The 27,929-nt window shown below is 32.5% G+C and overlaps 1 protein-coding gene across 1 annotated transcript; it reads right to left on the bottom strand.

Moving 5' to 3' along the window:
- Positions 1–27,835, bottom strand: LOC130891783 (carboxypeptidase D-like). Its single transcript, XM_057796746.1, has 14 exons — positions 27,594–27,835; positions 20,917–21,056; positions 19,375–19,705; positions 16,744–16,911; positions 15,538–15,656; positions 14,176–14,355; positions 13,773–14,062; positions 9,988–10,202; positions 5,331–5,467; positions 3,586–3,907; positions 2,719–2,889; positions 2,145–2,263; positions 1,431–1,643; positions 1–329 (listed from the first exon to the last, which is right to left on the bottom strand). Exons 1-14 carry the CDS (start codon positions 27,778–27,780, stop codon positions 24–26), a joined length of 2,898 nt encoding a protein of 965 aa, XP_057652729.1. The 5' UTR covers positions 27,781–27,835; the 3' UTR covers positions 1–23.
- Between the last annotated feature and the right edge of the window lie 94 nt (positions 27,836–27,929).

Here is a 27,929-nt window from a genome sequence, read left to right as displayed (position 1 = left end):
TTCTTATATCTATGACATATATTTTATCTCAATAAAAATAATATATGTATTGTAAAAATAGAGAAACTGACATTATTATTAATACACGTTGCGAATCCTTTTAGCTCTCCCACTTTGGGAGATTCAGTAATTTCTTCAACTGAATCACATCTTTCTTCGCTTAATCTTGATGAAAAATTTGAAACAATTGTATTTTTTTCAGTACTAGAAGTAGTCGTAGCTAGAGATGAATTGGTAAGAAATAATGTTAAGTTTGTTAATTTAGGAAACGGATTATGTTCTTTCACCGTGAATTTTTTGTATTCGGTTTTGTAACCATTCGCTTCAACCTGAAATAGAAGTAGAAATGTATTTTTGTGTTGCTAAATTGTCTTAATAAAAATCGAAATAGGTCGAAAATTCAAGATTCTTATCTGTTTTAAAACGAAGTTTCAATTAAAGGAGACCTAAAATCAAGACAAACATACATGTTCAAGAAATAAGAATATAAAGAAATGTATTTTTTATTTAGACTTGGTTATATAAATTATGAAATAACACTACTTCAACAAGATGATAATTATATCATTGCCAATATAAATACAAAGCAATGCAACTCTAGTCGACACAGAAATCATTAGTCATACAGTTTACTCAAATACCAGATTAGCTAAATTCAAATAATAGTGGCAGCATTATTGAAACAAGCGGAGTATAGTTAGACTCATAATAAACACTTCGCCAAAAGTCTTGAGATGTTTCTCCATTTCCAAGTACTACTCTCATGTGCTCAATGGAATGCTTGCTGACCACGGTAATCTTTGATTATTACGAATCTCCAGTATATTCTTTACTTTTCTCCCACGATGGGACCTAACAATATAAATTTGTCTCCAATTTCATTACGGATAGAATAAAAATAGAATACAAATAAGCCGTTCCACTATATATTAAATTGGTTCCAGGTCTTTGCCGTATTGTGGTACGGATTTTCTCTTACCACGTCTCCATTCAACGATGCTAGATTTTGGGAGTCCCTAGTGTCTCCTCAATTCAATGAATCGGTAGACCCTCATCCTTCGGTAGTCCCTGAATGTCTTTAGGAGATAAATCATAAGATGCTTCAAAATAATAAGTAGTAGGAGAGTATGGACGGCATTTGGTTGATAGAGACGCCAAAATCGGATAGCAATTATCAAAATTAGCATATCAGTTGTTGAAATAAAAATACCTAAATATCGCAGAAAGTTTTGATTAGAAAATTACCAAAACGTGGCGAATTCTTTTTAGAAGAAATGCAATTTTATTTATATATACATGGAGTACATGAGATCTTGTTAACGTAGTTATTATGGTTCATATTTATTACTGGTACTAATCTGACTCATTTCTACCAGAACTAGACGAGCTAGTCGAGATAAAACTCTCATAAAATAGATGTTTCAACTTACTTTGAGAGTATAAGTTCCTGGTAGCAACAATCTCCAAAATTCTCCAGTTTTTTTATAACTTCGGAAAAATATTTCATATTCACTACGATTCCATAATACTATTTTCTCTCTACCAATTATTTTCAACTTAGCTTCAATCGGTTGTCTTGTTTCAGAATCCAAAACTCTTCCAGTTACCCCTCTATTGGCTTGCATACAATACAATAATAATGACTGAAACATTTATGAATAATTTTAATGGAAAAAATTAGGTTATCTATAGTTTCTGGTCTACGTTGACATATAAGTACACCCTTGAATTCATATAGTATCTTAACAGTTTTGGTTCTCGGTCAAATTCGAAGAAATGTGTAAGAAATTATATAGGAAGAAAATTTTTAAAATATAATATGAATATGGAACTTATTTATCTGTTATAAACTTCCATACGATATTTTATAGCAACAAAAAAAATGGTGGACATGGAACAATCTGGATATAGATAATAATAACCTAACTTTAGCCAAATTTGCCACGGGTAATGAGCTACTACATCATCATCATACCAATGTTAAGATAACTATCCAGCTCAATGACAGGACAGAAATAGCGACACGACTTAAGACGATTAAACTTTCCGAGTTGGTAAAGGGATATTGTCAAAAGCTGAGTTATATGCTTTGATTATTATAAACAAAGTAAAAGTGAAAAGTATCAGTAGTAAAAAGAAATTACCAATTTATTTTCATTCCATAATGTTGATAATAACTCGGCATAAGGACGTTTACAGCATGATAATTCTAATGTCAGTTCCATGCAACCATGAAAATTGTAATTATAATCACCCATTCCACCTGAAAAAAAAAAGCACTGAAAATTGGAGAATCTCTCGCAGTATATTGGAAAAGTTGACAGCTATATATTTTTAAACTTTATACAACGTTTCCAGTTTTTCCAAAACATCAAAAATAATCTTTTGAAAGCTCGACATAATACGATCACCTCTACATTTCTCAAAAATGGCTTTCCACCAAGCTATGACGACGATAATATACAGATTGAGACAATTAATCATAACGTAATGGACTTTTATTGTTCTGCAGGTGTATTGTCGTGATGAAAAAACTTTTCATTCACAAAATGTATGTGAATGTGAACAGAAATAGTTTTCCCTTTTTCGATATCTTATTAACTTTTAAAAATCACGAAAAATTACATTCGTTCATCTTATCAAGGGAGAAAAACTAAACGATCAAATCATTGGGATGTAATCATTCATAATATTTATAGTGGAAACAACTGAAAATACCTCTAAAGCCGTACCATGCTGCACCATTAGTAATTCCACCTACAAATTTTTCGTTATTATCCGGACATTTTTCACCCTTATGCATTTGTGGATGATTATTTGAATACGTTCTGGCCAAGTACTTAAAAACGTCCTTATCAGGAGTTTCAAAAGCTTCACCATCAGCATTATCTGTAAAATAAAACAAAATACATTAGTCCTGCAGCCTAGTATTATAAGAGGACCATATTGTAAATTTATATACAGGGTTTTTCAAAACGTTCGCATGCGAGCTATATCACTGCATTAAGCGAAAAAAATCTATTGAAAATCACCAAACAATCACATGTCTATAACGCATAGATTAATCGCAAGTTAACAATAAGGTTTAGACAATCAAAGGTTGTGGAACGTTTAAGTTCCTCCCTATCGAGCGGTCGAGAGAGCCATAAAAGTATTTAGCTGCTGCTGATAATAATATGCGCCCAAAAACTTTCGAGTACGGTTTAGAAACAAAGGTAAGTTGAAATATGCGGCAACAGCTAAATACTTTTATGGCTCTCTCGACCGCTCGATAGGGAGGAACTTGTTAATTTACGATTAATCTATGCGTTATAGACATGTGATTGTTTGGTGATTTTTAATGTCGATTTGTTTCGCTTAATGCAGTGATATAACTCGCATGCGAACGTTTTAAAAGACCCTATAGAACGGACATTACAATTGATTTCTTCCAGAAAGATAGGACACTTTCTGTAAAAAATTGGTCTGCTTATTGGAATAAACGGAAGTAGTGGTAGCTTGAAATATTTAAGATCAATCTGACAAATTTACCCATATACAATAATAATATTTTGACTATGAAATTTTTTTTTATATTTCACTTACTTGGATTTAAATCATACGGATAATTTGCAACAAGAGCTCCTTCGTGTAAGGCAGCGGACAGAATAAATTTGGTATTTTTCATCCAATTGATAAGGGCTTCCGACTCTTTGGATAAAATTAAATCTGGATCTGGACAAAAAAAATCCGGAAAATTACGATTTAAATCTATATCCTTAAAAGGAACATTTCTTCCAGTAATTCCTTTACAAGCTACTCCAGCTACTTCGAATCCATCTGGATTAATTGTAGGAACGATATGGATCTTAGTATTCTTAAGTAGCCAAGTGACATTTTTATCTTTGTCAAATTGGTCAATCAAGTACTAGAAAGAAAAAATTTGGAATATTAAATGTGCACTAGGCATGAACTCAATTTGTTGAATTTTTTCAATGAAATTAAGATCATATAATCTTATTATTGTCAATGGTATTGTAAATATTTTGGAGAAACTTGGAGACAAACAGAGGGAGAATCCCATATTGGAGATTTCAGTAAAGAAAATATTTTCTCCATAAAACGCTCCGTTAAAAATTTTCAAGCTTTCGTATAAATATTTTTAATATAGACGATTGATGTGAAAATAGGTATTTTCCAATCTTATTGAATATATTTTTCCTGGATCTTTATAACATCTATCAAATTTTGTTTACATCTGTATTTTAATCGTAAACTTGACGGTTCCATATTATTTTCTCAGTCTTCCATTTCTTACAACATTATAAGTTGTATACCAATATCCAATATAGTCTTTTATTAAACTTATGAGTCTGTCAGTACATATTTTACGAGGTGTGATTAAAAAATACGATAAAGAAAGTAAATAGGTATATTTTATCTCCTTACTTGAAGGACTATAAAAAGTTTCAAAGACTTCTGACCACAAAATTGATATACAGGACATGTTTTTAAAAAGCCGTTTATAATACACATTCTCACACAAAAATATTTAATTTTAATAATTCTTGAATCCCTACTAAGCCCGGTGAGAAATTAACGTGTTGATGCGTTCAGATCAATTAATTCAAAAAAGGTGTCCCATTATTTGCCTTAGATAAATTATTTCGTAGGGTATCGAATGTAGACAGTGGCAGTTCATAGTGTAAAGACAGACTCTATTATTATTAATCTGCATGGAAGTTCAATTAGAACCATTTAATCCATCATAATATATTTTAATTATTTCAACAATAGGATGCTACTGTTTTTCCCCATGACCGTATTTTTTCCATCTTATTCCAACGTCGAATCTATGGTTGAAAAGTTTACGTCGTTTTTCGCCAAGATTGGTATCAAAAAACGGAATCCTCTCAAAACAGGTCCTAATTTTGTGAGGTCGCAGTATGATTTCTCAAGACCTCAATAGTTTTGATTCAACTTTTTGAAACGAGGTGAACTATTGTTGAGTACCTTTTGAATCTCACAGCCATATGCCTAATTTTTATGAACTTTGGCAATGGGGTCCGATTTCCTTGTTATTCATCAATCTGTTGAAATACCTTCTCACTAAAGTATACGACATTCTGTGTTTTTATGATTTGATCAATTAATCAAATTAATTATCTACATTTTCTTTTGTTCGTGCCTCTTCATTAACTGATATGTTTTTAATGCCGCATTAGCAGAATGAAAAGCTGGAATGGGCTTTCCTCAACAAATAAATGTACGAGATTTTATAGTTAGAATATATGCATCGTATAAAATTTGATTGATTCTCTGATCATTCGGTATTAATAACATAGATTTACCTCAATGAATTGTAACAAAATTTCTCGACCACCCGCTTCATTACCATGCAAATTTCCCAATAACTTAACATTCGGGATTCCATATTGAGAAGGATCTGCTGCAGTTAAACTAAAAACCCAAAGAGGAAACGGTCTGTCTGAAAAATAATATTTCATTCAAATTCAAACCTTAATCTCCATTTATACAGAGATCGGCACAAGTCAGGCAACAAACGCAGCGTCAAAATAAATAAATTTATCAAAATAAATTACACAAAAGATTCGAAAGAAATTACTATCAAGGGCAAGTCAAGTGGTCCGAGAAGAATTTCAAATTCTTCTTCAATTGCAGCTCGGACGTCGGGTTGGATGCATCGTTCATTTGCAAAAACGCAGTCCTTGAGAAAGCCCAATAGGAAGAAATTACAGGGTGTAGTGTGCGGTGCGGGCCACTCAACAAATCTTCGTTTGTCTATCCATTCTCAAAAATAAACATTGAGGTATTCCCGCACACATAACGCGTAGTGCGGCGAAGCTCCATCCTGCATGAAATGAGGGAAGTTTCAAAAATTCCGGACCCGTAAAGATACTTGCCTGACTTATACCACTCTCTGTATCCAATACCAGAAGGAAAAAAGTCAACAACAAATACTTTTAACTGTACTAAATCATAGCAAAACATAGGTCTTGCTCTTTCTACACTCTTTATACCCATTTATAAACATCGCATTGTATACTTGTGAAAGGACGATGATAATGTAGAAGGATTGCCAAATTTCTTATATTGAAACAGGGCGTTAGTTATCATTATACGAGGATATATTGAAAAATTCTTAGCCTACTATAGAACCAAACAAAATTTCAAAGTCAAAAGATTTTATCACTAAGCATATTTTCCTCTTAATTGGATACATTTATGCAACGTCTCTAGACCTTTCAAAAAAATGTTATTTATATCTCAGAAACCCTGGTAGCCCTCTTCTATGATGCGTGAGATTTGATGCATATGCTTCCCCTGCTCTTCGCTCATATCTCCTCTAAAATTTTTCGGAAACCTATGCAAGTGTCCGAAGAGAAAGTGGAGTTTCATACCGATGTCTTTCAATTCTAAATCTTTCGTAAGTTGTCTAATTGAGGTCATCAAATATACCTGCTTCAATATTTTACGTTCAATGTTTAACTCTACTATCCCAAAGATATATAAAATCGGGAAATTTAGTGCTACTTCGTTGCCAAGAAGAATGTTCAATGCTAAATCAACACAAACATATTTTGTTCAAGACTATGAAACTCTTTTTTTAACTTCATCGTATTCATTTCTATTTGTAACACATTTTAGGGTACATTTTGAGCTGTCAATGAATAAAAGCCAGTCTTTCACAATAAAAACTTATCTTAGTATCTGAAGACAACAATTTTTTCGAGTTTTGAGGCTTGCTTAGAAAAATTTGAATCCCTTACAAGATCATCTAAATCATTTTTGGAAAAGCATTTTTTCTCATTTGGCATAACTTTAAAATCAACATCATTTTGTGAAGAAGTTGGTTCTTCAATGTCTTGTTTCAAGGCGTTAAATATATTATCAGATAGTGAAAAGTCAGGTAGTGAAAAGTCAGGTACTTGGTTACTGCCATTTAGCATAATTTTTGGTGTTTAAACTGCTTACGCTACAAAAAAACAGTCTTGATGATTTCGTGATTCTCGTCAAATAGTCGTTGTTCAAAATTCAAACGTACTCCTTTTGCCACTTATCCATAATCTTAATAAGTATTTTTCTCCAATTCTGGTACAACTTTTCTACAAGCTTTAAGCACAAATTATTCACGTATATAACAAAAATCTTGATTGTTACAAAAAACGTCTCTTTGAACTCACTTATGACGCCAAAACTTTAGATACTTATCTTAACACAATTAGATAAGCCTCTACGGTTAAATGATAATAAACAAATTAATTCGAGCTCTTCAAACAATTTTGGGGTAGACTTGATAAAAAAAAGTCATAAGTGAACATTATCGACCACAAAATTCGGGGCAACAAACAAAAATTGAATTTTATAAATTACCGCTAATTTTCATTTTGTAATCCATTTTCTGACAAGGGGTATGGATATTTTTTCGATTCATTATTTATTTTTATATCTGATTACATATTTCATTTATAATTCGAGATATTTTTGATGATCTATGATCATTTGTTCTCTTCCCTAACGATTGGGTTATTTCGCATATATTTTTATACAAAACTGCTGTATTTCTGTTCCTTGTTACTCTTTTTTTAAAGAAATATCAGCATAGATACGTTTCTGAATCTTCTTTAGAATAATATTTGTGATTTTCTAAGTATTAAAAAAAGTTATTATCAGTTTTAAATCGTAATATTGTATAACTATTAAAATGAAATCAAGAGAGATCAGGTAAACTAATTAAATTAAATAGCCATCTCTATTTTAAATAATGCTAACGAAATAGGTCAAATTATTATCACCAGTGAATTCAATTTAAAAGCAAAACTTGCAGCTTATCTGGTTGTAGAATTCTAGTAAACTCGTGAGTCAAATTTAAATTTAGTAGAACGCATAATCAAATTGATAAATGCGATAATATGTGGTTTTAGTGAGACTTTCTCACCACAAACTCACACAATAATAACTTATCGTCATTAAATAAATAACAGAAATTTCAATTAAGAAGAACAATTACACCTAATTCCTTTCCATTGAAAAAGGGATGTCTGAAAAGTTTCCGACATAAGTACCTATTTATCAATATAGTTTGAAATAGTCTCACAAAAATATAAATAATTTTGGAAGATTAGTTCCTGTTTGACAATTGTATGGGTTAGTCGTTATAAAGATTTTTCCGAAAATGGAAAAAATTGAGTATGAAGCAGTCATTGAATATTTCTTTCGCCTGCGTCAACCAGCAATATCATCGGAAAACACTGAATGGTACTGAACGACTTTCGTATTGAGTTTAGATAGATAGAAGCTACAAGATTATCAACATAATCCATATGTCATATATTAACTGAAAAAATATGCATGCGGACGCGGTTTAAGTAGACTGATTCGAATTTTTTGCGACGATTCATAACTGTAGATAAAATCTAAACACATCACTGCACTTCTGAAAATAAAAAAGAAGACAGTGGATTGAAAAGGATAAATATGCTCGGAAAAAGGCGAAGACAGTTTTATCAGCTGGAAAAATTATATTCAGATACGTTACTTTATGGTTTTCCAAATGTATATACAGGAAACATCCGAAGATATCACAATTCTACGCAGTGTAGTTTTAGTAATTTGTGATAGAGACATTATCAAAATTTTGCATCTTAAAAATTAATTTTCTCAGTTATGATTGCACCATATTTAAGAAAACAAAGGTCTGAAATCCCTTCTCAACAACGTTTCACACGAACCCCCTTGCTTATTTAAAATAAATAAAAGGGGATATTATAATTTAGAGGGGGTGCTGCAAAGGGGTAATATTTTTACACTATGAATTGTCAATTTAGGGATAAAAGTCGACCTGTTTCAGGTACATATGCTCGGAAAAAGGCAAAGACACTTTCATCAGCGGGAAAACTTCAGATATTCAGATACGTTACTTTATGGTTTTCCAAATGTACATACAGGAAACATCCAATGATTTCACAATCCTACGCAGTGCAGTTTTAGTAATTTGGTTGAAAATAAATAAATTTCTTGTCACAAGAATCATCATTTGTATGATTAGCATCAGGAAAAAGACTTTGTAATGTAGGCACTAAAAAGTTAATAAAAAAATCTAGATAAACCTCACCCTCAAAAAAATAAGTGCCGATAATTTTATATTAATTGATACCAACCCAAACCTTCACTTTTTTGTAGGATATTGCGTGTGAATATCACAAATCCCTTGAGAATTTTTTCTACTGTTAACCGTTTCGTTTAAATGAAACGTCGCCTCATCAGATAAAACTATTTTGTTTAAGAGCAGATCTGCTTTCATTCTATCCATCACCAATCCACAGAATTCTTGCCGTCTATCAGGATCATCTTGATTTGAACCAACTGAACTTTGTAATGGTGGTATTTTTCATTATGCAAAACTCTCAAAATAGATGATTTACTTCTCGAGTTGTTTTATGCGGATTTTCCTCAATCTCTAGAAGTATATTTAACTTTTTTTGGTTTGGTTTTTCAATATTTTTCACGTGTCCAGTTTCACGAAACTTTTTTTCAATTTTGCTTACTGTAGACTGCGAAACGTGTTGAAAAAAAAACTTTGTATTGCTGAACAGAGGACTAAAATCCCTTTCCTACAAAACCCCTTTTCTTTTCAAGGGAGTGCTTATAATTCAGAGGGGATAATATTTTCATTTTGTAAATTGTCAATTTAAGAATAAAATCGATCAGTTTCAGGTTTTTTCATAAAGTACATGATAACGCTAATATTGAATTTATCCCATACATATAGACCGCATTGTATAATTGAATCATTAAAAAAAATATGAAATAATAAAATATCAAAACAGTGAAATCATCGCAGTCTATTATCATTTTTCTAAATAAAAATGAGGGAGAGAGAGTTCAAAACCCACATCAGTAATTTGAAATAAAGTCTGTTCTAGATAGAAGACGAAAAAAGTCATACTCGAAAAAAATAGAATATACTTATGTTTAATATTTTACCGGGATTAGAGGAATTTCCAATGCTGTAAATCTTCGCTGACAATTTTTTCTTTCCGATATTTTCAAGTTCTTTCAAAACATCTTGCAATTCATCGTTTGTGTGATATTTGAATTCCAACAGGCCATAAACACCACCGAAAACACCAATTATAAAAACACTAAATATCATTGCTCGTCTCAAGCCGCTACAGGCCATATTTATAGAATGTCTGAAACTTCAAATTAGATTCAACGTAAACTTATATCAACGCTTGTGGTTTGAAAACTAACCTGATATCAGATTATTTTCTTGTTTATAAAGTTACCAAGCATTTTGTAATTTGTGGATCGTACATTATAGTGTTTTAAAAATAAAAGTTATCTATAGGTTTCCGGGGAAAATTCAGAGCCGTACTAATAAGCAAACCACGTGTCGAATATATTCTGAGCTGGTAGAAAGCAAAAATAACTCCAATAATAATGTTTTTCTTCTCAAATTACCATCATAGAAAGATCACAAAGTGAACAAATAATCAAATTGTTATGTTTCAAGGTTCTCTATTACGAGTTAATTTTATTTAACATATTTAAAGAAAAGAGAAACATTCTGGTTGAGAAGCCTGAGACAACGTTTAACATTCAGATTAGCTAGGAAGTTTATAGTTTATAAGTTTATAACCAAAACGATATGGAACGTTGTGAAAAGGTTCAAATTGAATCTACCATTACTTTCCATCTTTTGTACCAATATACTGATGTTTGTCAAGTTCCAGTGAAGGAGTAAAGTTCTATCAAGAAATACTATTCATTACAAAAGTACAAAGAACAATGTAAGGTATAACGTGGTCTGCTCAGAAAAGGCGTGCCTTGCTAGCTGATTCTACAGGCTAGCACTTCTCCAAAGGAATCAGTCCTGATAAATTGAATTTATGGGCGTATGCGAACGAAATCGGTATTCATAAGCCATATCGAGTAGAAAACTGCTCTAGGGATTATGTTAGACAGCTCGGAAGATCATTGTTCGTGATAGTAACGGTAAAAAACAGTCAGTTCGGCGATCCTTCATCCATGCTTTAAGCTGTGTCCAAATTTCTGATAAAACCTGCATCGCCTATGAGTGCAACTGCTCTCTTCTGTGTTGAGTCAAGCATCTCCAGGATATGTTTGGGAGCTGAGCTTCATATGCGAGCAAAATTCTAAAGCTGGACGAACCTGCGCCTTGTAGAGGATTTGAAGCTGTTGCAGAACACATAGCTTTTTGATTCTAAAAGTTTTTGTGAAGCTGCCTTAGCTACGTCGACCACGTGAACTCCGAACCTCAACTTTTATGATGCTTCAAGTCTAGATAGGACCAAATCTAGACTTGCAGTGCCAGCCTTCTGTGTAAAAATAACAGCCTGGGTCTTCGCTGCATTAAACTCAATCAGATTACTTCCAATCCATTCCAGAATATTTTCAAGATCGGTATTGAGTTTATTGAGGCGATTGATTCACTTCATGAAGTAAAAAAATGCTTATGTTTCAAAATATAATAGCCAATCGATTATAATGTAATAAATTTTCAGACCTAAAGATACATGAATTAAATAGAGATTGAAATGGAGAACAATATATCCTGGCATAGTAATATGGCCAAAATGCAAAAAAATGATGTTGTACAAGGCCCATATTTGTGTATTCTTGGAGTATTGCTCGCACATATGAAGTTCGACTCGTAAGCATACTCTAAGGATTCTGGACACGATAAATAAACAAGCAATACGACTTACAGGTGATATCGAGTTGACCGGAAACCTTGGACAGCTTTGAGCATAGAAGAAAGGTCACGAACCTAGTTCATGAAGCCAGAGATCGTCTCTAAACGACCACAATATCAATTTATCAAAGCTGCAACATACACTACAATCTACAGAAGTTCAAGAGTCGAAGGAACAGTTTCGAATACCTAGACAAAACGTAGACTCTAATTGGATTGCTCATCTGAGGTTTTCTATTTGTTTAATTATGTTTTTAAATGATTATATCTAGTCGATAGAACAGCTCTGGGCCACCAAATTATTCGCTATATGTTTATGTGAATGAAGGTTAAAAAATTGGGCAATAATAACAAAACAGATAAACATTAAACACCAATATACTTTATTGTAATTCATACAATATTTACATTTGTTAATATAATTATTTAAAAAGTAATCTATACCTATAAGTTCTGATTCTAAGCTAATTTCGCTGCCTATTTTTAAATAATACAATATTATAATAATATAATAATTATTTTTTAATCGAAATCACAAATATAAGGATTTTTCAGAAACTATAATCTAGGTTAAGGTAGATCACATGTGAGCTTATTGCGGATTCTAACCCAGAACGAGACATTTTTTGAACGTAGCGCTTAATTTTCGGTGGAGATTTCAAATTTCACACATGGTCTACTTTTTATTTTTATCACTTTTTGTGCGTTAATTCTTCCATTCTTCTTCTTCTACCCCTTCGTACGGATTTAACACTAAAGTTTGATACTAATAAGCTATTTTTATGTTGAAGTGCTCAAAAGAATTAATAGTAGACAGCCATTTAAGTTGAATAAATAATTTTTAGATTTCAAGAACCCATAGACAAATGTAACAACCCATTAGAGGATCGCACTTACCCACGGGTCTACTAAAGTAGAAAGAATCATAACAAATGACCACGATCCGAATTATTCGATCAGTTCGAACAACAATGAACGTGATCCGGATTAGTTTCCGAACATTGAGATCATGATTGGGTTGACCCGGCCATAGTTTCCGAAAAGTCTTATAAAGTAACAATCACTTTTCATAAAAGCTTACTTTTGATGATATACATGGTATATCCATAAAAAAGAAATAAACACTTACATAAGATAGTAATAAGCAAAGTATTCTACTGGTTATTTACTAATTATGTACCTTCTTGAATTATCTTTCACTGCAAATAGAATTGGCATGTATTTGTTAGAACTTTGATTTACAAGATTCAATCTTTTGATGAACTTTGCTAATATTATGATAATACTTATAATAAACTACTAATGCTTGTGGTGTCATCATCATTGAAATGCTTACGAGTACCAATTTCTTTAAAAAGATTACAAGAAATCCAAACTCAATACTCCAAACTCCAAACGCTAAATATTAGCTTTGTTCGTTGGTCTGATTCCAAAACAATTCAGGGTCCGATCGCGGCGAGTGGAAAGAAGTCATAGATCCGCAAGAGCGCATGCGATCGGACCCTAAATTGATTCGGAATCAGACCAACGAACAAAGCTAACATTGTCATGTCAAAGTCTTCGGCATGTTAATTCTGGGAATAAGTAAATCATATTGAAAAAATACTCTAATTCAATACTTCTCTCAAAATATTCAAGACACATTAGATATCAAATTGAAAAGGAAAACTTGAAATAATTGAAAGTATAAAAATATTACAAATATGGATTTTTCGTCATGAAAATCGCTACTTGGGAGTAAAATAATATTAGTCAAACATATTTTTTTTCTAATAAATATCTCTAATATCTGTAACGAAAAGCAAAATTTCAACTCGTAGTAGGTATAAAGTTCAAATTTGTGTGTCTTCATCCTAAATACAACATCCTGCATAGAAGTAAGCCAAGATGAAATCTGTCCTTATGAAAATATTTTCGGTATAGAAATTTTCTACGTTACATGTATAAACTATCTAAATCGCTATTCAATGTAGAAGTAACAGAAAGTATGAAATAGGAACTTCATTCTCATACCGTGTTAAATAGTAGTCAAAATTTTCAGAATAAAATTAACTTTGTAATGATAACAAACACCACAAAATCTAATAATTGTGATCGACTTATTGGATTTGCTAAACTTATAGTGGTTATCATGTGAGTTGTAAGTTGTTCTCCAATACTGCTTGTAGTCGTAGTTTTTTGAGTGGTCGATGTTGTTGATGATGTTACCGTTGTCTCAGTTGTAGTTGGAATCGATGAATTTAGAAGAAATATATTTAGTTTGGTTAACTGAGGATAGCTCTTTCCATACTCCTTAACAGTGAAATTTTGAATTTTTTTATAGTAACCTTTAGCCTCGACCTGAAACAAATCGTATCCACTAAATATTTGATTTCATCATAACTACCTCGTTTTATGAGAAAATATTCTTTACCACAGTAAAAAGTAATTTTTTTCATAGAAATTATACTAACCTCAACGATATATTCACCAGGCAGTAATATTCTCCAAAATTCTCCCGTTGGACCGAAATTCTTAAACTGAATGTTTCTACCAATTATTTTCATTGTTGCTTCTATAGGTCGGCCTGAAATCTCGTCAAGAACTTGCCCTGTAACTCCTCTATTTGCTTGCATGATATAATTGAGGATTGCCTAAAAAATATTACAGTATCCCAAACATGAGGTTGATATTAAAGATAGAGAGCAGCATGTATCATCACTCAAAAAGTCTTGTGACTGATACACAGATTGCGCTCTCATTGTCAAATACATATGACATTTATGAAATACCAACTTTCAAAATACTATGTGAGAAATTTCATGACATTTCGATTAGTTACAAAAAAGTGACAGCCATTTAAATGGAGCTACTTTTGTTATTTTCAAAACCATGGATTCAAAACAACTTGGTGAGTTAATTTACCATTGCTTTTGATGAAAAAAATATTATAAAAGCTCGGCAATGGCTCTGTTTCATCAAAAAGAACCATTTGTAATTGATTTGCTGAATTTAAACGTGGACGTACAGACACCGATGGAGGTGAACGTTCTGGTAGTCTAATTGAGGTGGTTACATCAGAAAATATGATAAATGTCCACAAATTGGTTATATCTAATCGTATATTGAAATTGCATGAGATAGCTGCGGCCATAAAAATATCGGAAGGCGGGTTTACTCACAGTCGATCAAAAACAACACCGTGTTGATGGTTCAGAACAGTGTTTGTCCATGTTTACTCATAATAAATCAGATTTTTTGCATCAATATGTGACAATGAAACATGGATCCCTCACTTCACTCCGGAATCAAAACGATCATCATCTGAGTGGACTGTAGCCGGTAAACTACGTCCGAGGCGTCCAAAGGCAGCAACAGTAAGCTGGGAAGGTTATGGCTTCAGTATTTTGGGAAGAGCATGGAATATTGTTCATCGACTATCAATATCGAATACTAACATAGAGTTGTTGGATCGTTTGAATGTAAAAATCAAGGAAAAACGGCCTCATATGTCGAAGAAAAAACTATTGTTACACCAAGACAATGCACAATATAAAATGGATTGATTAAAACAATTGAAGTCTCATTAAATTTTTTGAAACCGACACACAACGCAGAAAAATAATCGATTTTCAAAATGGAAAGGTCATTTTATTGATATAATTGCGTTTTTCTTGAGAAATACAACAGCTCTGCAGAGGAGCATATCCTGTATCAGGGCCAACTCCAACAAACCTTCCTCCCAAACCAACGAATCTCCCTCTCTTTCTCTCTAAGAAAACAAATTTTTGAATTTCATTTTACTTGAATTATCAATTTTCTTATTGTTTACTTACATTTTTGTTATCAGCCCAAATATATTCAAGATCCTTTATAGGAGGATATTTGCAACAGGAAATCTCGAATCTGACTTCCATACAACCATGGAAAATATAATTATAGTCCGTCATATCAGCTGTAATGAAGAAACCGGCTAAATTTAAAAAGTATTTTTATTTCGAAACCTAAAACGTTATTAATTGAAAAAATACCTCTCGAAAAGTTTGTGACAATAACCAGTAGTATATTTTGAAGAAAAATCGCTTCTTGGAAACATCCAAGTGCTTCATAGAATGTCTTTTTATAAAATTTGATAGATAATATTAGCTCTTATTACTTCGGTTAAAATGAATGATTTTATTTACAAACAATATTTCTGTGGGGAAAAGTTTAGAAACGGTAGAAGATTGTATTAATCATTTTATCACTTTTCGTCATCCTATCTGAAGATATGGAGATATTCTGTCAAAGTACAGACAAACATTGATATATGATATGATGTATATTATTGACAGAAACATTCACCTTTTCAGGAAATAATATCCATCAGGGGATTTCTTCCTCTACTCATTTTTATTTTCGACCCCTCTCTAGGGCATCGAAAATGTATCTAATTTTATCTTTCATTTTCTTCTTCATCTCGATAGGGTTGACTTTACTATCCATTTTCTACGCTCAGTTTTACTTTCTTTGGTATCTCCTTCATCTTCAACATTGTTTTATTGAATGCATAGTATATCTCTGTTCTTTTTTTGTCTGTTTATAATCTCCGATTGAGAACAAAATAACCTTTGTTCATTGAAACTTTTGAGAGGCGGGTAATTCAAATTACCAGCGAATCAATAGGTCGAGATCCTTTAAACCGATTGTCGACTGGTTGGTAACCAGCTGCCCCGTCTGTAGTTGTCCATACAAAGGTTTTTACTCATTAAATGGTTAGTGATTTGCGTCAAAAATGAGTTTTATTTACGGTCTTTGCCAGATTTAAGGTGATGTTTAATCATCTATGACGTTTCATCATGAGACGCGTTATTCTTCTCTGTTCGATAATTAAAACACCATTGCAATAACAACCCTTCATAAGTCATAATGAAGAATAACTTAAAGAGAGAAAACCCATGTTTTTATAATTGAAATATGAGCAAGCTACCTTCCTTCATTAACACATTGTATTATAATTGACACTTAGAAAAACATACAATAATTCGAAAACAATTACTCACCATCATGATTATGCCATGATGCTCCATTTATAATTCCACCATCAAACCGCTTTTTATAAGCGGGGCAGTTTTGACCAGTATGCATTGTTGCATGATTGAAAGAATACGTTTTGGCTAAAAACTGAAACACATCGTCATCTGGAGTTGGATTGCGTATCATCGTTTCATCTGAAGCAACAAAAGATTGTAAGATTTAATAGACAACCACCTTACAAAATGTTGTTAAGCAAGCATATAGATTATAAGTTGAAGTATCTAATCCATAAAAACAGTTATCCGTCTATGGAGCTGAAATTTTTAAGAAGAGTTTTTGTTTGATTGTATGGAAAAAGAATCAAATAACTAAGAGATGTGATGAGAAATTGAGTGAGGTTATTTTATTAAAACAACAGTAATAATAATAATTCAATAGAAAATCTGGAAGAGTACTTCTTCAACAAAACAACATTTCACTTGATCTCATTACAGAAGAATGAAGACATGGGAACAGAAAGCAATTCATGAAAAACGCATAACTGCATACAACACCCAACCAACAACAAGATGAACAATATAAATGGCTAGACACTGGAACACTATCTCCAGAAACTGCAGGACTCATGAAATCGAGACTAAATTTTAAAAAATTAGAGAAATTTCAACATTAAAGAGAATATGTTTAACAAACAAAATGCTGGTTGGTAAAGACTACATAGATCGGCAAAATCTAGCTGCAAAAATCGATTAGGAATTTCATTATACATACCAGCCATTCTTCTAGAAAATGAAAAATTCTTCTACATACAATACACTAATCAATAGGCTGGACTGTTCATCAATTAAAAGAAAAGAAAATATATATAATACGAAAACAAATCTCAAATACGGGAGTGAAAGATAAACTGCGAGGATAAAATGAAAACCATGAACATTTAGTCAATCAGATTTTGGATTCATCAAATCAGATATCATTTAATTATCCGAAATACGTAGATTCGATATTGGTTCAAAGACAAATTGATTTCCGTACCGAATTCAATCTGAACACCGATTGACCAACCGAGATATAAATGCCAGAATTGTTTATTGTGGAAAATATGCTGTACAAGAATTCAGATTTCTTTGATTTTATCTTAGAGGGCTACATTAATAAGCAGACAACTCGCTTCCTTGGTTCTGATGAACCGCTGCAAAATGACCGTGTGATAATATGGTGTGCAGTACCACCACCCGATTGCTTCATATTTTATTGAAGATAATGATGGAAAAACTATAACTGTTACTCAGAAAAGACCCAATTATGTCAAGAGGACGGGGCGACACTGCTTGATAATCAATAGCATTGATCGATAATTTTTTAAGCGACTCTAATTTCACTATATATCTCATTCTCTAAATCTTATAACCCCAGATACTCATCTATGGGACATGTTGAAAGACACAAAAATGTCGATGATTGGGATCGTCTCGCTTTCTATTTAATGTCAATTGCGAGATTCGTATATTTGGCCAGTTTCTCCTGGTGTTTGTTGAGAACGTTATATATAATTACATCGACAAGAAGGACTGAATTGACTCTTCTATCTACCACCGCGATGTCAGGTCTGTTATTCGTCATCTGTCTATCGTAGTAGAGTCTAAAATTTTAATTTTCGAGCACTTTCTGCGGTTGGTACTTGTAATACGGTGTATACGTATTGAGGAGACCTTTGGCCAATTTCTGGTGGATGATGTTGCGCACTTGGTTATATCAGTTAATACACTACAAGTATGCAGATGTTTCGTGTTGAACGGTCTCTGATGTTTGTTGGCACTTTTTGCATTCGCCAGATTTAGTATTCGGATCCTTAATAACATTTTTCTTGTAGCTATTCGTATTAATAACTTGATCCTGGATAGCCTACGGTCTCTGGAAAGAGATTGCCGCTAGTAAGCCATCTGTTTGAATCTTCCTTGTCAACATTCGGCTGGTTGAGGTCGGATGATGTTTCAGCTTTTCGAGGTCCAATATTCCAATATTCAAGTCAGATTCTGGTGATGCGGGGTTAAGAAGTGAGTCATCTTTATCCGCCTTGGATATAATCCGGTGTAGAGTTGATGTTTCTGATTTCCTATGAAAGAATTCACGTAGTTTCATTACATGTAGAGAGTGCAAATTGAGAAGGTCGATCAAGCTTCTCCCACGCAATTTCAGGGTAATGTTGTTCTAATAGTGGATGATTTCGGGTGGTTGTTGTTAAGCCATTATATCATTATCATTAATCATATTATTATTAATCATAACGCGTATACTAAACTTTGTACAGTTTTAAATGAAAAGTTGCTTTTACCAAGACTGAATAAGGTTATTATTTTATTTTTGATACGAATTACTAACGTCCAGCTTATTTTTTGTAAATTGTCATTTGTGAATTTGATAATTTATGTATCATTAAAAGGCCTTCGTTTCATTTCATCTCTGAATTTCACTTAAAGTCTAATATGTATGGATTTTATTTTTAAAGTCAACTATCAACTTGTTTTCAGTTCCAATGTGACATGAAACTGTTTCCCGATTTTTTATATTTGTAATAGATCAAATAAACTTTAATAACATTGTTGTTGATGTTAATAATCATGATAATCTTTGATAAAACGTATCATTTTACTCACTTCTATTACAGTAGGGATAAATAGCAACCAAAAATGTTCCGAAGAAACTTCCAGATAAAGTGAATGGAATATTATCCATCCACTTCATCACAGCCAGAGTTTCTGCAGTGTGGTTTACAACCTCATTCCTATGAAAATAATCTGGAAAATCACTTGATATAACAATATCTTCATCGGTAACACCGAGACCAGGACAATCAGCACAACCATAACAAAAAAACTTTTTGGCTACCTTGTATCCATCGGGGTTCAAATTAGGCAGAATGTGAATTTTGGTATTGTTGAGGAGCCATGTTACAAGACCATCTTTTTCATATTCCTCAATAAGGTACTGGAAATAGGAAAAATTGATAAAGTAGACAAGCATATGCTGTAGATGCATCCAATGTTATAACGGGTCAACTTTCAATAAATATAAAATCAATCTATTACTTAAAAGTTTAAAGATTTATTTAAATGATCATTTAATAATTGTAAGGAAACATTGCTGGTTCTATAAACATCAAAATTTGCCTGCTTTGTGCAAGGCCAGGTAAGAAAAAGTAAACGCTTCTGGTTATACTTTAAATGTTGAAGAAGAATCATCATCCGAACAAACGGATTCATCCACCAATTCAATTTCTTCCGAGGTACATTCAAATGATATTACGACGTTAGAAAATTGTTCTGTAGTATATTTTGGGGGTTATTTAATTAAAAAATGTTTATATCACTCCAATTGCAAAGACTGTAAAGTCAGTTTAGAAGTTTCTGATGACATAAACAGTGGACAAGAGCTTCTTATATCCTATAAGAATTATTATTTAAATAATAAGTGTGCATTGAAAACTCCAACAACATTATTGAAAAATTTCGCCATGATAGTATTCAGTAGCTTCGACAAAAATTTCAGATAATAAAATAATATTAAATTTGAAGAAGAAAATTGCTGGAAAAATAGAAAAAATTCTTCCCGAGTGGTATGCAACAAATGCAATCTGTGGTTGTAGTCATAGGCAATACATTTTCAATTTATTATTGCGAACTCAGATTTTCAAATATTGTAAAACTTTTTCAAGTTCATTAAAAACTAGACAAACTAAAAAAAATTATAAATAATTAATAATTCAGCATAACTGAACAACCAATATATTTTGTATGTTTCTTATAGTATATTATGGTACATTCTTTCTGTTTTTTTTTTTGGTAAATCAACACACAATCTTTTTTATGTCAACGTTTCGGTAGCGTTGATCCAGCTACCGTTATAAAATTATTGGTCCCTAGCTGACATTAATGAAAAAATTCGAAAACTTGAACACCAAATATAATAGTTTTTTTTTCAAATATTGAAAATTATGTACCTTATTATCGATTAAAGTTAGATAAAAAAAAGGAAGAATAGTGATAATATTCACAAGTTGGCAACGTCGTTCTACTCATGTGATCAAGTGCCACTCACAAGCTTCGATAAGAATTTAATGTTTGAAATATGACATGATATAATAACAATATTTTCTTTTCTATGGAATAAACGCTTTATTCAGACATATAATCATATACCTCTATAAAATGTAGAAGCACTTCTTGTCCTACAGGCTCAGTTCCATGTACAGTTCCAATCAATTTAACATTTGGTATTCCTATTTCATTTTCCTTAGTAGCTGTTAGCGATAGTACCCATATAGGTGATGGCTTTACACCTGTCAAATAAAAGATCAATTCAACTAAAATTATATATCAAAGGATTAGGTTAGGTTAGGTTAGGTTAGAAGATGAATTCAACCGGTGGTTGTTTTTACGGATGGTACGATTAAATATATTGCATGAAATATTTTCATACATAACCAAAATCTCGATAAAGCTCTAAATCAGATTTTTGATTTTTTATGAAATATTCATGTCCCTAAAACATATCGTGATCCTAAATTTTCAACATCAAGATAATCGTTTTAAATTTATAAATGGAAGCATGGAAGATATTTACACAATATTTGTAACAACATCTCTTAATATTTATCTAAGAAGACGGTTGCATCATACACAATAGTGAAAGACCTTCCTTCTTAGATGACCTTATTCACTATCTTAACATTATCTTTAGATGCATCCTTATCCTTTCCACTACCACTGACGTCGCCCGTTTTAGAGGTGAATCAACTTTACACTAGTCATTATAGAGGTTGAAGCAAACCACTTTCATTGATAAATAGCACTCTGATTAATCGTATGGATGTTTTTGATTAAGCAGATACTTCCAAGGTTCACTGAGTTGCGTGACTACCCACGTCGCAGTACACCATAGTTTAACAGGAACCTAGTTGAGAAAAGCCTCCGTGTCCGTGGCTGCTTTTTTCACCCAAGTTGCTCATTTTCTACTACCGTAGTGTAACAATATTTTATTTGATTCAGAGTAAAGACTTGCAGTAATAGCCAACCACGTCGTTGGCGTCATGGCAGGCCACCTTATTGTGGCAGCGCCCTAAGATTGGAAAACAAACTGAAATTCGAAATTTTTTAAATAAGAAAAAACCTTGACATTTGTACAAAATTGATAACATTCGATTTTCAAAATAAATAATGTTTGTCTAAAAAGAAAACATCTCAAAATTTCATCTCATTTTGTGGATTATGCGTATTATAAATAATGATTATGAACTTCACCGAGGAAAATTTTACTTTTGCATTATTGTAAATTCTATGTTTGTTAGACTCTTTTCGTTTCTACACATTTTTTCAAACCACCAAAAACATAAAGCAGGAAATAATGGGAAGGGCCCAGATCAGGACAATAACGTGGATAAGGCTATTCCGGAAGAATGGGGCAGACGTATTGTCGTAATGAAACGATGTTATAGTTTTTTCTTAAATTTGGCATCACAGCTTGTCAGTAAATCAACATAAAAGGCTCGTTCCAACCCATCCTTGGTACGGTGAGGATTCTGCGTAATAGAGATTACGTTTTCCAACCGGGCGGTTATCGTTATAGGAACAATTCTGTTTTGCGTTCCAACCGATTTAGGTATCGTTTGTGAACCGTTTCCAGGACGGTCTTTTCGATACTTCGATATTAGCAAATACTGTTACAAGAACCGTGCATAGCCGGAGATTGCGCAAAAAATATCTATAAACGCTTCCAATAACCGTTCCAAGAACGGTCCCGATTAGCAGGTTGGAATAAACCTAATATCGGATAGTTTGTGTTGATTTTAATCATTCTCTTCTTTCAATATTATCGTGGACAGAATGACAGAAACAGACAGACAACAAGGTTAACGGATTCAGAATGGGAAATCGGTCATTAAAAGTTTAACGTGATGGAAATAAATAAAATTGACAGTGTATGAAGATGATTATAGGATGAAAATAACGGTTAACAGTCACAGCTAAAGATCCTATTAGTTGTAAACTAACAGTAGGCAACAATACAATTCAACAAACGATGCAATTTCATTGCCTTGAGGTAGCAATTTTATTTGAGAGGGATTTGATTGAGGAAAAACGAACTTAAGCTATAAAAGCATCAAGTACCTCAGATAAATTCCCAAGATTCTAATGTTTTTTAATTTTTTGGATCTAATGGTGCATCCACGTGTTATATACTCAATCATGCTCACTACATAAGCACGGATTTTATTAATATTTACGTAAAGTTTCCTTCGATTGTTCTTTACGTAAGAAATAACGTTCAAATATCACTTTGAAAGTCTCTTTTTCCCATAATTATCAAATCACGGTTAATATATCAGTTGTAGACAAAGTTTGACAGCAGAAAATGAAAATTTAATCACCGTAGCGAAAGAGTAAATTTCTGAAAAGTTACTTTTCCGTTAAAGAGCCCTCGTATAGTAATTTGCTTAAACAGAAAATTCTTGTAGGTAAATATTCAATTATCCCTTGATAAAACTATAGCGACTAATAAATAAGGATTCACAAACTGATTATTGGATTAAAAACTTTTTTTTCGATTCTTGTTTACAATAAACAAATTGGAATGGTCAACTTCATTCCATTCAAACAAATAGTGAACCAATATATAAATAATATTATTAGATTCGTTTATTTATTTTACAATGGTCCAAAATTCGATTCAATGTCGTCTTATCAACTTTACGTTAATTTCCGAAGCCTACGTAACGTTTCGTACGATAATTTAAAGAAAACTAGGTCTACCACTTCTAAAATAATATTTCAAATGAACTCTGAGAAAATTTATCAAAATCTTTGGTGTTGCTGTATTGCATATAAATATTTATAAGAACATACAGAAACATTTTTCCCTCAAAAATTTTTTATATTCAAGTGTCGATTACGCGTTGTACGAGGTCTGGCTATTAAATAACGAGACTGCGCGCCTGGAGGTCGCCCTAGACGGATGGAGTGAAAAATGAGTAGTGCGTTGGGTATCTAGATATCTTTATGTACATCCCAAAACACGTTTCCGTCACTATTATAGTATTATGCGGTTTGAAACAAACGTGTTTTTTTTCTCGTGGTGAAAACCTTGTGTAACCAAAAACAGGAGCAACATATAAATCTCAAATTTCTCGTTAACTGCCATAAATTATTGCAAAAGGCTTATGGGGACAATTCTCTATTTCGTACGCTTGTTTTTGAGTGGTGTAAGCACTTTAGTGAGGGCCCAGAGAACATTTAAGATGACCAGTGCCCAGGTCACGTTGTGACTGTTTCAACTCCGGAAACAGTAACTAAAATCATCCAACTTTCGCGTGTAGACCGTTGAATGAACATCCAGATGATTGCCGAGGTTGTAAACGCAGATAAAAAAACGGTTAGAAAAATTTTACACAAGAAATTACACATGACAAAAGTCTGTACGGAGTTAGTGCCAAAAAATTTGACTCCTGACCAAAAGATCTTGCGTCAACGGGTCTGCTCAGATTTCCTTGAAAGGTAAGAAAAATATCTGATTTGAAAGAGACCCGATTCGAGTCGATGGAAGCTGTAAAGCAAAAAAACGGCAGAGCTCCTAAAGGCCCTCATCAAAGAAGACTTCCAGCACTGCTTCGATCAATGGAAAAAACGTATGGAGAGGTGTGTGGCGAGGGGAGGGGAGCATATTAAGGGAGAACATTCGAATATAGAATAATTTTTATAATAAAACCCTTTTGTATAACCAGTCTCGTTATTTAATAGCCTGACCTCGTATTTTGTGGATATGTAATTAAACACAGCTTGATAATTGGTACTAAGAATTCGTTTGAAATGATGATCGCCAACTATCTGCAAGTTTTGGGGCGACTTAGTCTATTCAAAGTGCCAATTTATTTCAGCTGTATTCTCTGTATACAGAAAGTGATTCAGGATCACTTAGTGGAAGACTTCTATTGAAGTAATTTACATATGACTGAAATTTTTATTTCCTGCAAAGTACAATTCTAACTGCTGTAACAATGGACCAATCGTATTATATTAACTGATTGTTAAACTAACATTCTAATCTTCTTTGGTTAATCTAATCGTAATTTCTGTAACTGAAATTTATTAAGGTTTTCTATTTTATTTTTTACTGAATACAAACAAGTGGAAAGGAAACAGAAGTTTTGGTTAGCGGTAGCCATTTTGCAATAGCAAGAGCCTTGCATAATGTCAAACAATCCCACTTCTTTTTAAAAAGTCTAGAATGTGGGATGGGTATAATTGCCGGAGATCTTCTTTTTCTATTTTAGGTAGCCTCCCAGGTGTAGTGCTCTGGAGTTCTATAGTGTTTCACTCTTCAGAGAATGTGGATAGAGGTCTAGAAGCTTTGCACGCCTCATTAACTGCTAAGTCTAGCATCTTTACGTGTTTGTCAAGGCGATATTGGTCCAGTGAGACTCCTATTAGTATCCATAGATTCAGCATTACTACTGTAACTTTCACAGCATTTTCTCACATGATTTACATTTTATTGTATCAAATATTAGTTTTCAAACTAATAGGCATAAAATACAATACGGATTTTGATATGTTCTGAAAATCAAATCATCTACTGCTATCAAATGTAAAACACAAAAATCGCTATATAATCTTTTGCTGACGGCCGAGATTGTTGAAAATGAGCGATTTAAGTGGTTGTACTCGGTCTGATATTAGAGCACAGGTCGAAGAAGTGGAAGTTTTTCCGAAAAAATCAGATTTATCACACCCGCATTGCTTATAAAAAATACAATAATAAAAATATATTCAAGACGTCTGAAAATGTATTGCTGGTTTATTTCCAAGAACTAGCTCAAAGTAATAAGGCTTCAACTTTGCACTCCAAATATTTGATGATAAAATCTGTGCTTAAAATTGAAGGGAATGGCGGAAGTTATTGACTTCAAATCGTGTAGTTTGAAAAAATTTGAGCGCAACAGCCTTTCTAAGACCATACCTATTACAGGGTACACAAATTTCCATAGACTTTATCAAAATGTGACAAACAAATGTTGGTGCCATTTTCGAACACGAGATCTAATCAGTCCAATTTAAAATGCCGATACATTATCAATGTTGAAACTGAAAAGCTAAAAAGTAGGTATAGCAACAATCACAGGCTAGTTTCATTTTCTCGTTTAATTGGTTTGAAGATAAGCAAAAATAACTATGAACGCTTAACTATTTTGAATAATATCAACATAGAGTCAATATACTTCTATCTATAGTTAATCATCTAAAGTCAGTCAACTAAATCAAGAAAATTAGCTTTATAGTCAATACTCCTCAGATATTCTGTACGAGGGTTGCTACTCAAGTTTTGATATAGACAATTAAAAAAAAAAATTTGTTTTTGAAAATATTCTTCGTTAAGATCAATACACTTTTGTATGTGTTTCAAACAATTTGCGCAGTATTTTTTCCGATTGAAGACCTCGTAAATTATTTTTGATCTGCGGAACTAAGGAAAAATTATGGCATGCTAAACAAGGACTGTTCAAAAACGATTTTATTTTTTTAATCGGATTTTGAGAGCTCGCATTGTTGTGGTGGAGAATGATTCGTATTCTGCGATTGGTTTCCCTAATTTCTGGCAAACAAATGCTGGTGTACCATTCAAAATGAACGGTGGCAATATGTCCAGTAATTCCGAAAATAAGAGACACAAAATGCTATGCCACTTTGAAGAAGAGGCAAAAAAAGTGTGAAGAGTTAAAACTTAACCTAACATGTCATATTAGAATTCATTCCAAGTAACTTTTGAATCAAATATATTTGTAGTTATACCTCTTGTTTTAAATGTTATGTATTATTTTTTGGTAAAAAAATCTATCTAGCAACTCAACTGTTTTTTGAGGAAAAAAGATTTTTGGGTTTCTGTTGAGACCCCAAAAACATTTTTAGGTATAATTACATATAAAATAGTACACATATGCCTGACACATGTTTTGAAGCACAGCTTTTTGGGCGATTGTCAAATTATCCGGTACTCTACGCGAACAAATCTTTTTGAAAGCCAAATGTTCATGCAATATTGAATGTATTCAATTGGAACTAATGCCCAAGTATGCTCCAATCTCGCGATATGTCCCATGGTGATCTTTCAATATCAGTTTACGGACAGCATCGATGTTTTCTGGCAACCGATTTTGGACGACCTTCAGGTAATTCATCCTGTAGCGAGAAGTGCGACCACGATTGACTGGCTCCAGGTGGTGCTTCATCACTAAAATTCGAAGCACACTGCTGTTGGTTTAATCCACGACGAATGTCATAAAAAATGACAGCTCGAATATGTTCGCGATTTAATTTCATTTTTTCACCAAGATGAATGTTTCAAGTATCTTTAAATAACTCAAATAACACTCGTATGACAACAGGTTCTTAGTACGTTTACAATTAAAAATGTCAAACTTTATATCAGATTTAACATACTGGCATCAGTGATGCCATATCTCAAAATCAGCAACCCTCGTAAAAATAAATCTTATAAACTAAGATCAGGTGGTCGCACTGCTCATTTTATCGAATCTGCTGAAAATTATGTTGGTAATAAGATTTTTTTTACATAATAATATTGAAAACGTTGTTTATTTTGAGAGAACCTTGCAAACGTTATATAACATGTTCACATTGAAGCTTAATTTATAATTTAAATTTCAGATGCTGAGGGCTCTCTTATAATTATGTACAGTAATAAAAATAAAGTATTTCGTTTGTTCACACTGTATGAAACTAATCTAGTTATTAAAGCTTATATACATTTTTTGAGTAATTCAAAAATTCTGTAATCAGTTGTTGGCATAAAAATAAAATCTCACCACTATTAGGCCTTCCCGATGAATTCCCAATACTGTATAAATGTTTTCTTAATCTATAACTTCCACTAAGTGTGAAATTTTTCAAAATGCCCTCCATTTCTTCATTCTGGTGATACACAAAATCCAAGGTTTGCACATAAATATGTATAAATGAAATAAATATAAAAAATATTAACCACAAATTCATATTATAAGATATAGCAGTAATTCTGATAATTATTAAACTCCGCTAATAATTAGAGTTCGAAAATTATACTAAATGCTGATAAGTGTAGTTATGTAGAAAAGTTCCTGAAAGATTAAGTCCTCCCTCTCCCAATACGTACCTGCGTGTTT

This window comes from Diorhabda carinulata, chromosome 3 (genome assembly GCF_026250575.1).
Source record: "Diorhabda carinulata isolate Delta chromosome 3, icDioCari1.1, whole genome shotgun sequence".
Taxonomy (NCBI): domain Eukaryota; kingdom Metazoa; phylum Arthropoda; class Insecta; order Coleoptera; family Chrysomelidae; genus Diorhabda; species Diorhabda carinulata.
The sequence above is the reverse complement of the archived record's forward strand: the minus strand, read 5'-3'. Positions and strand labels throughout refer to the sequence as shown.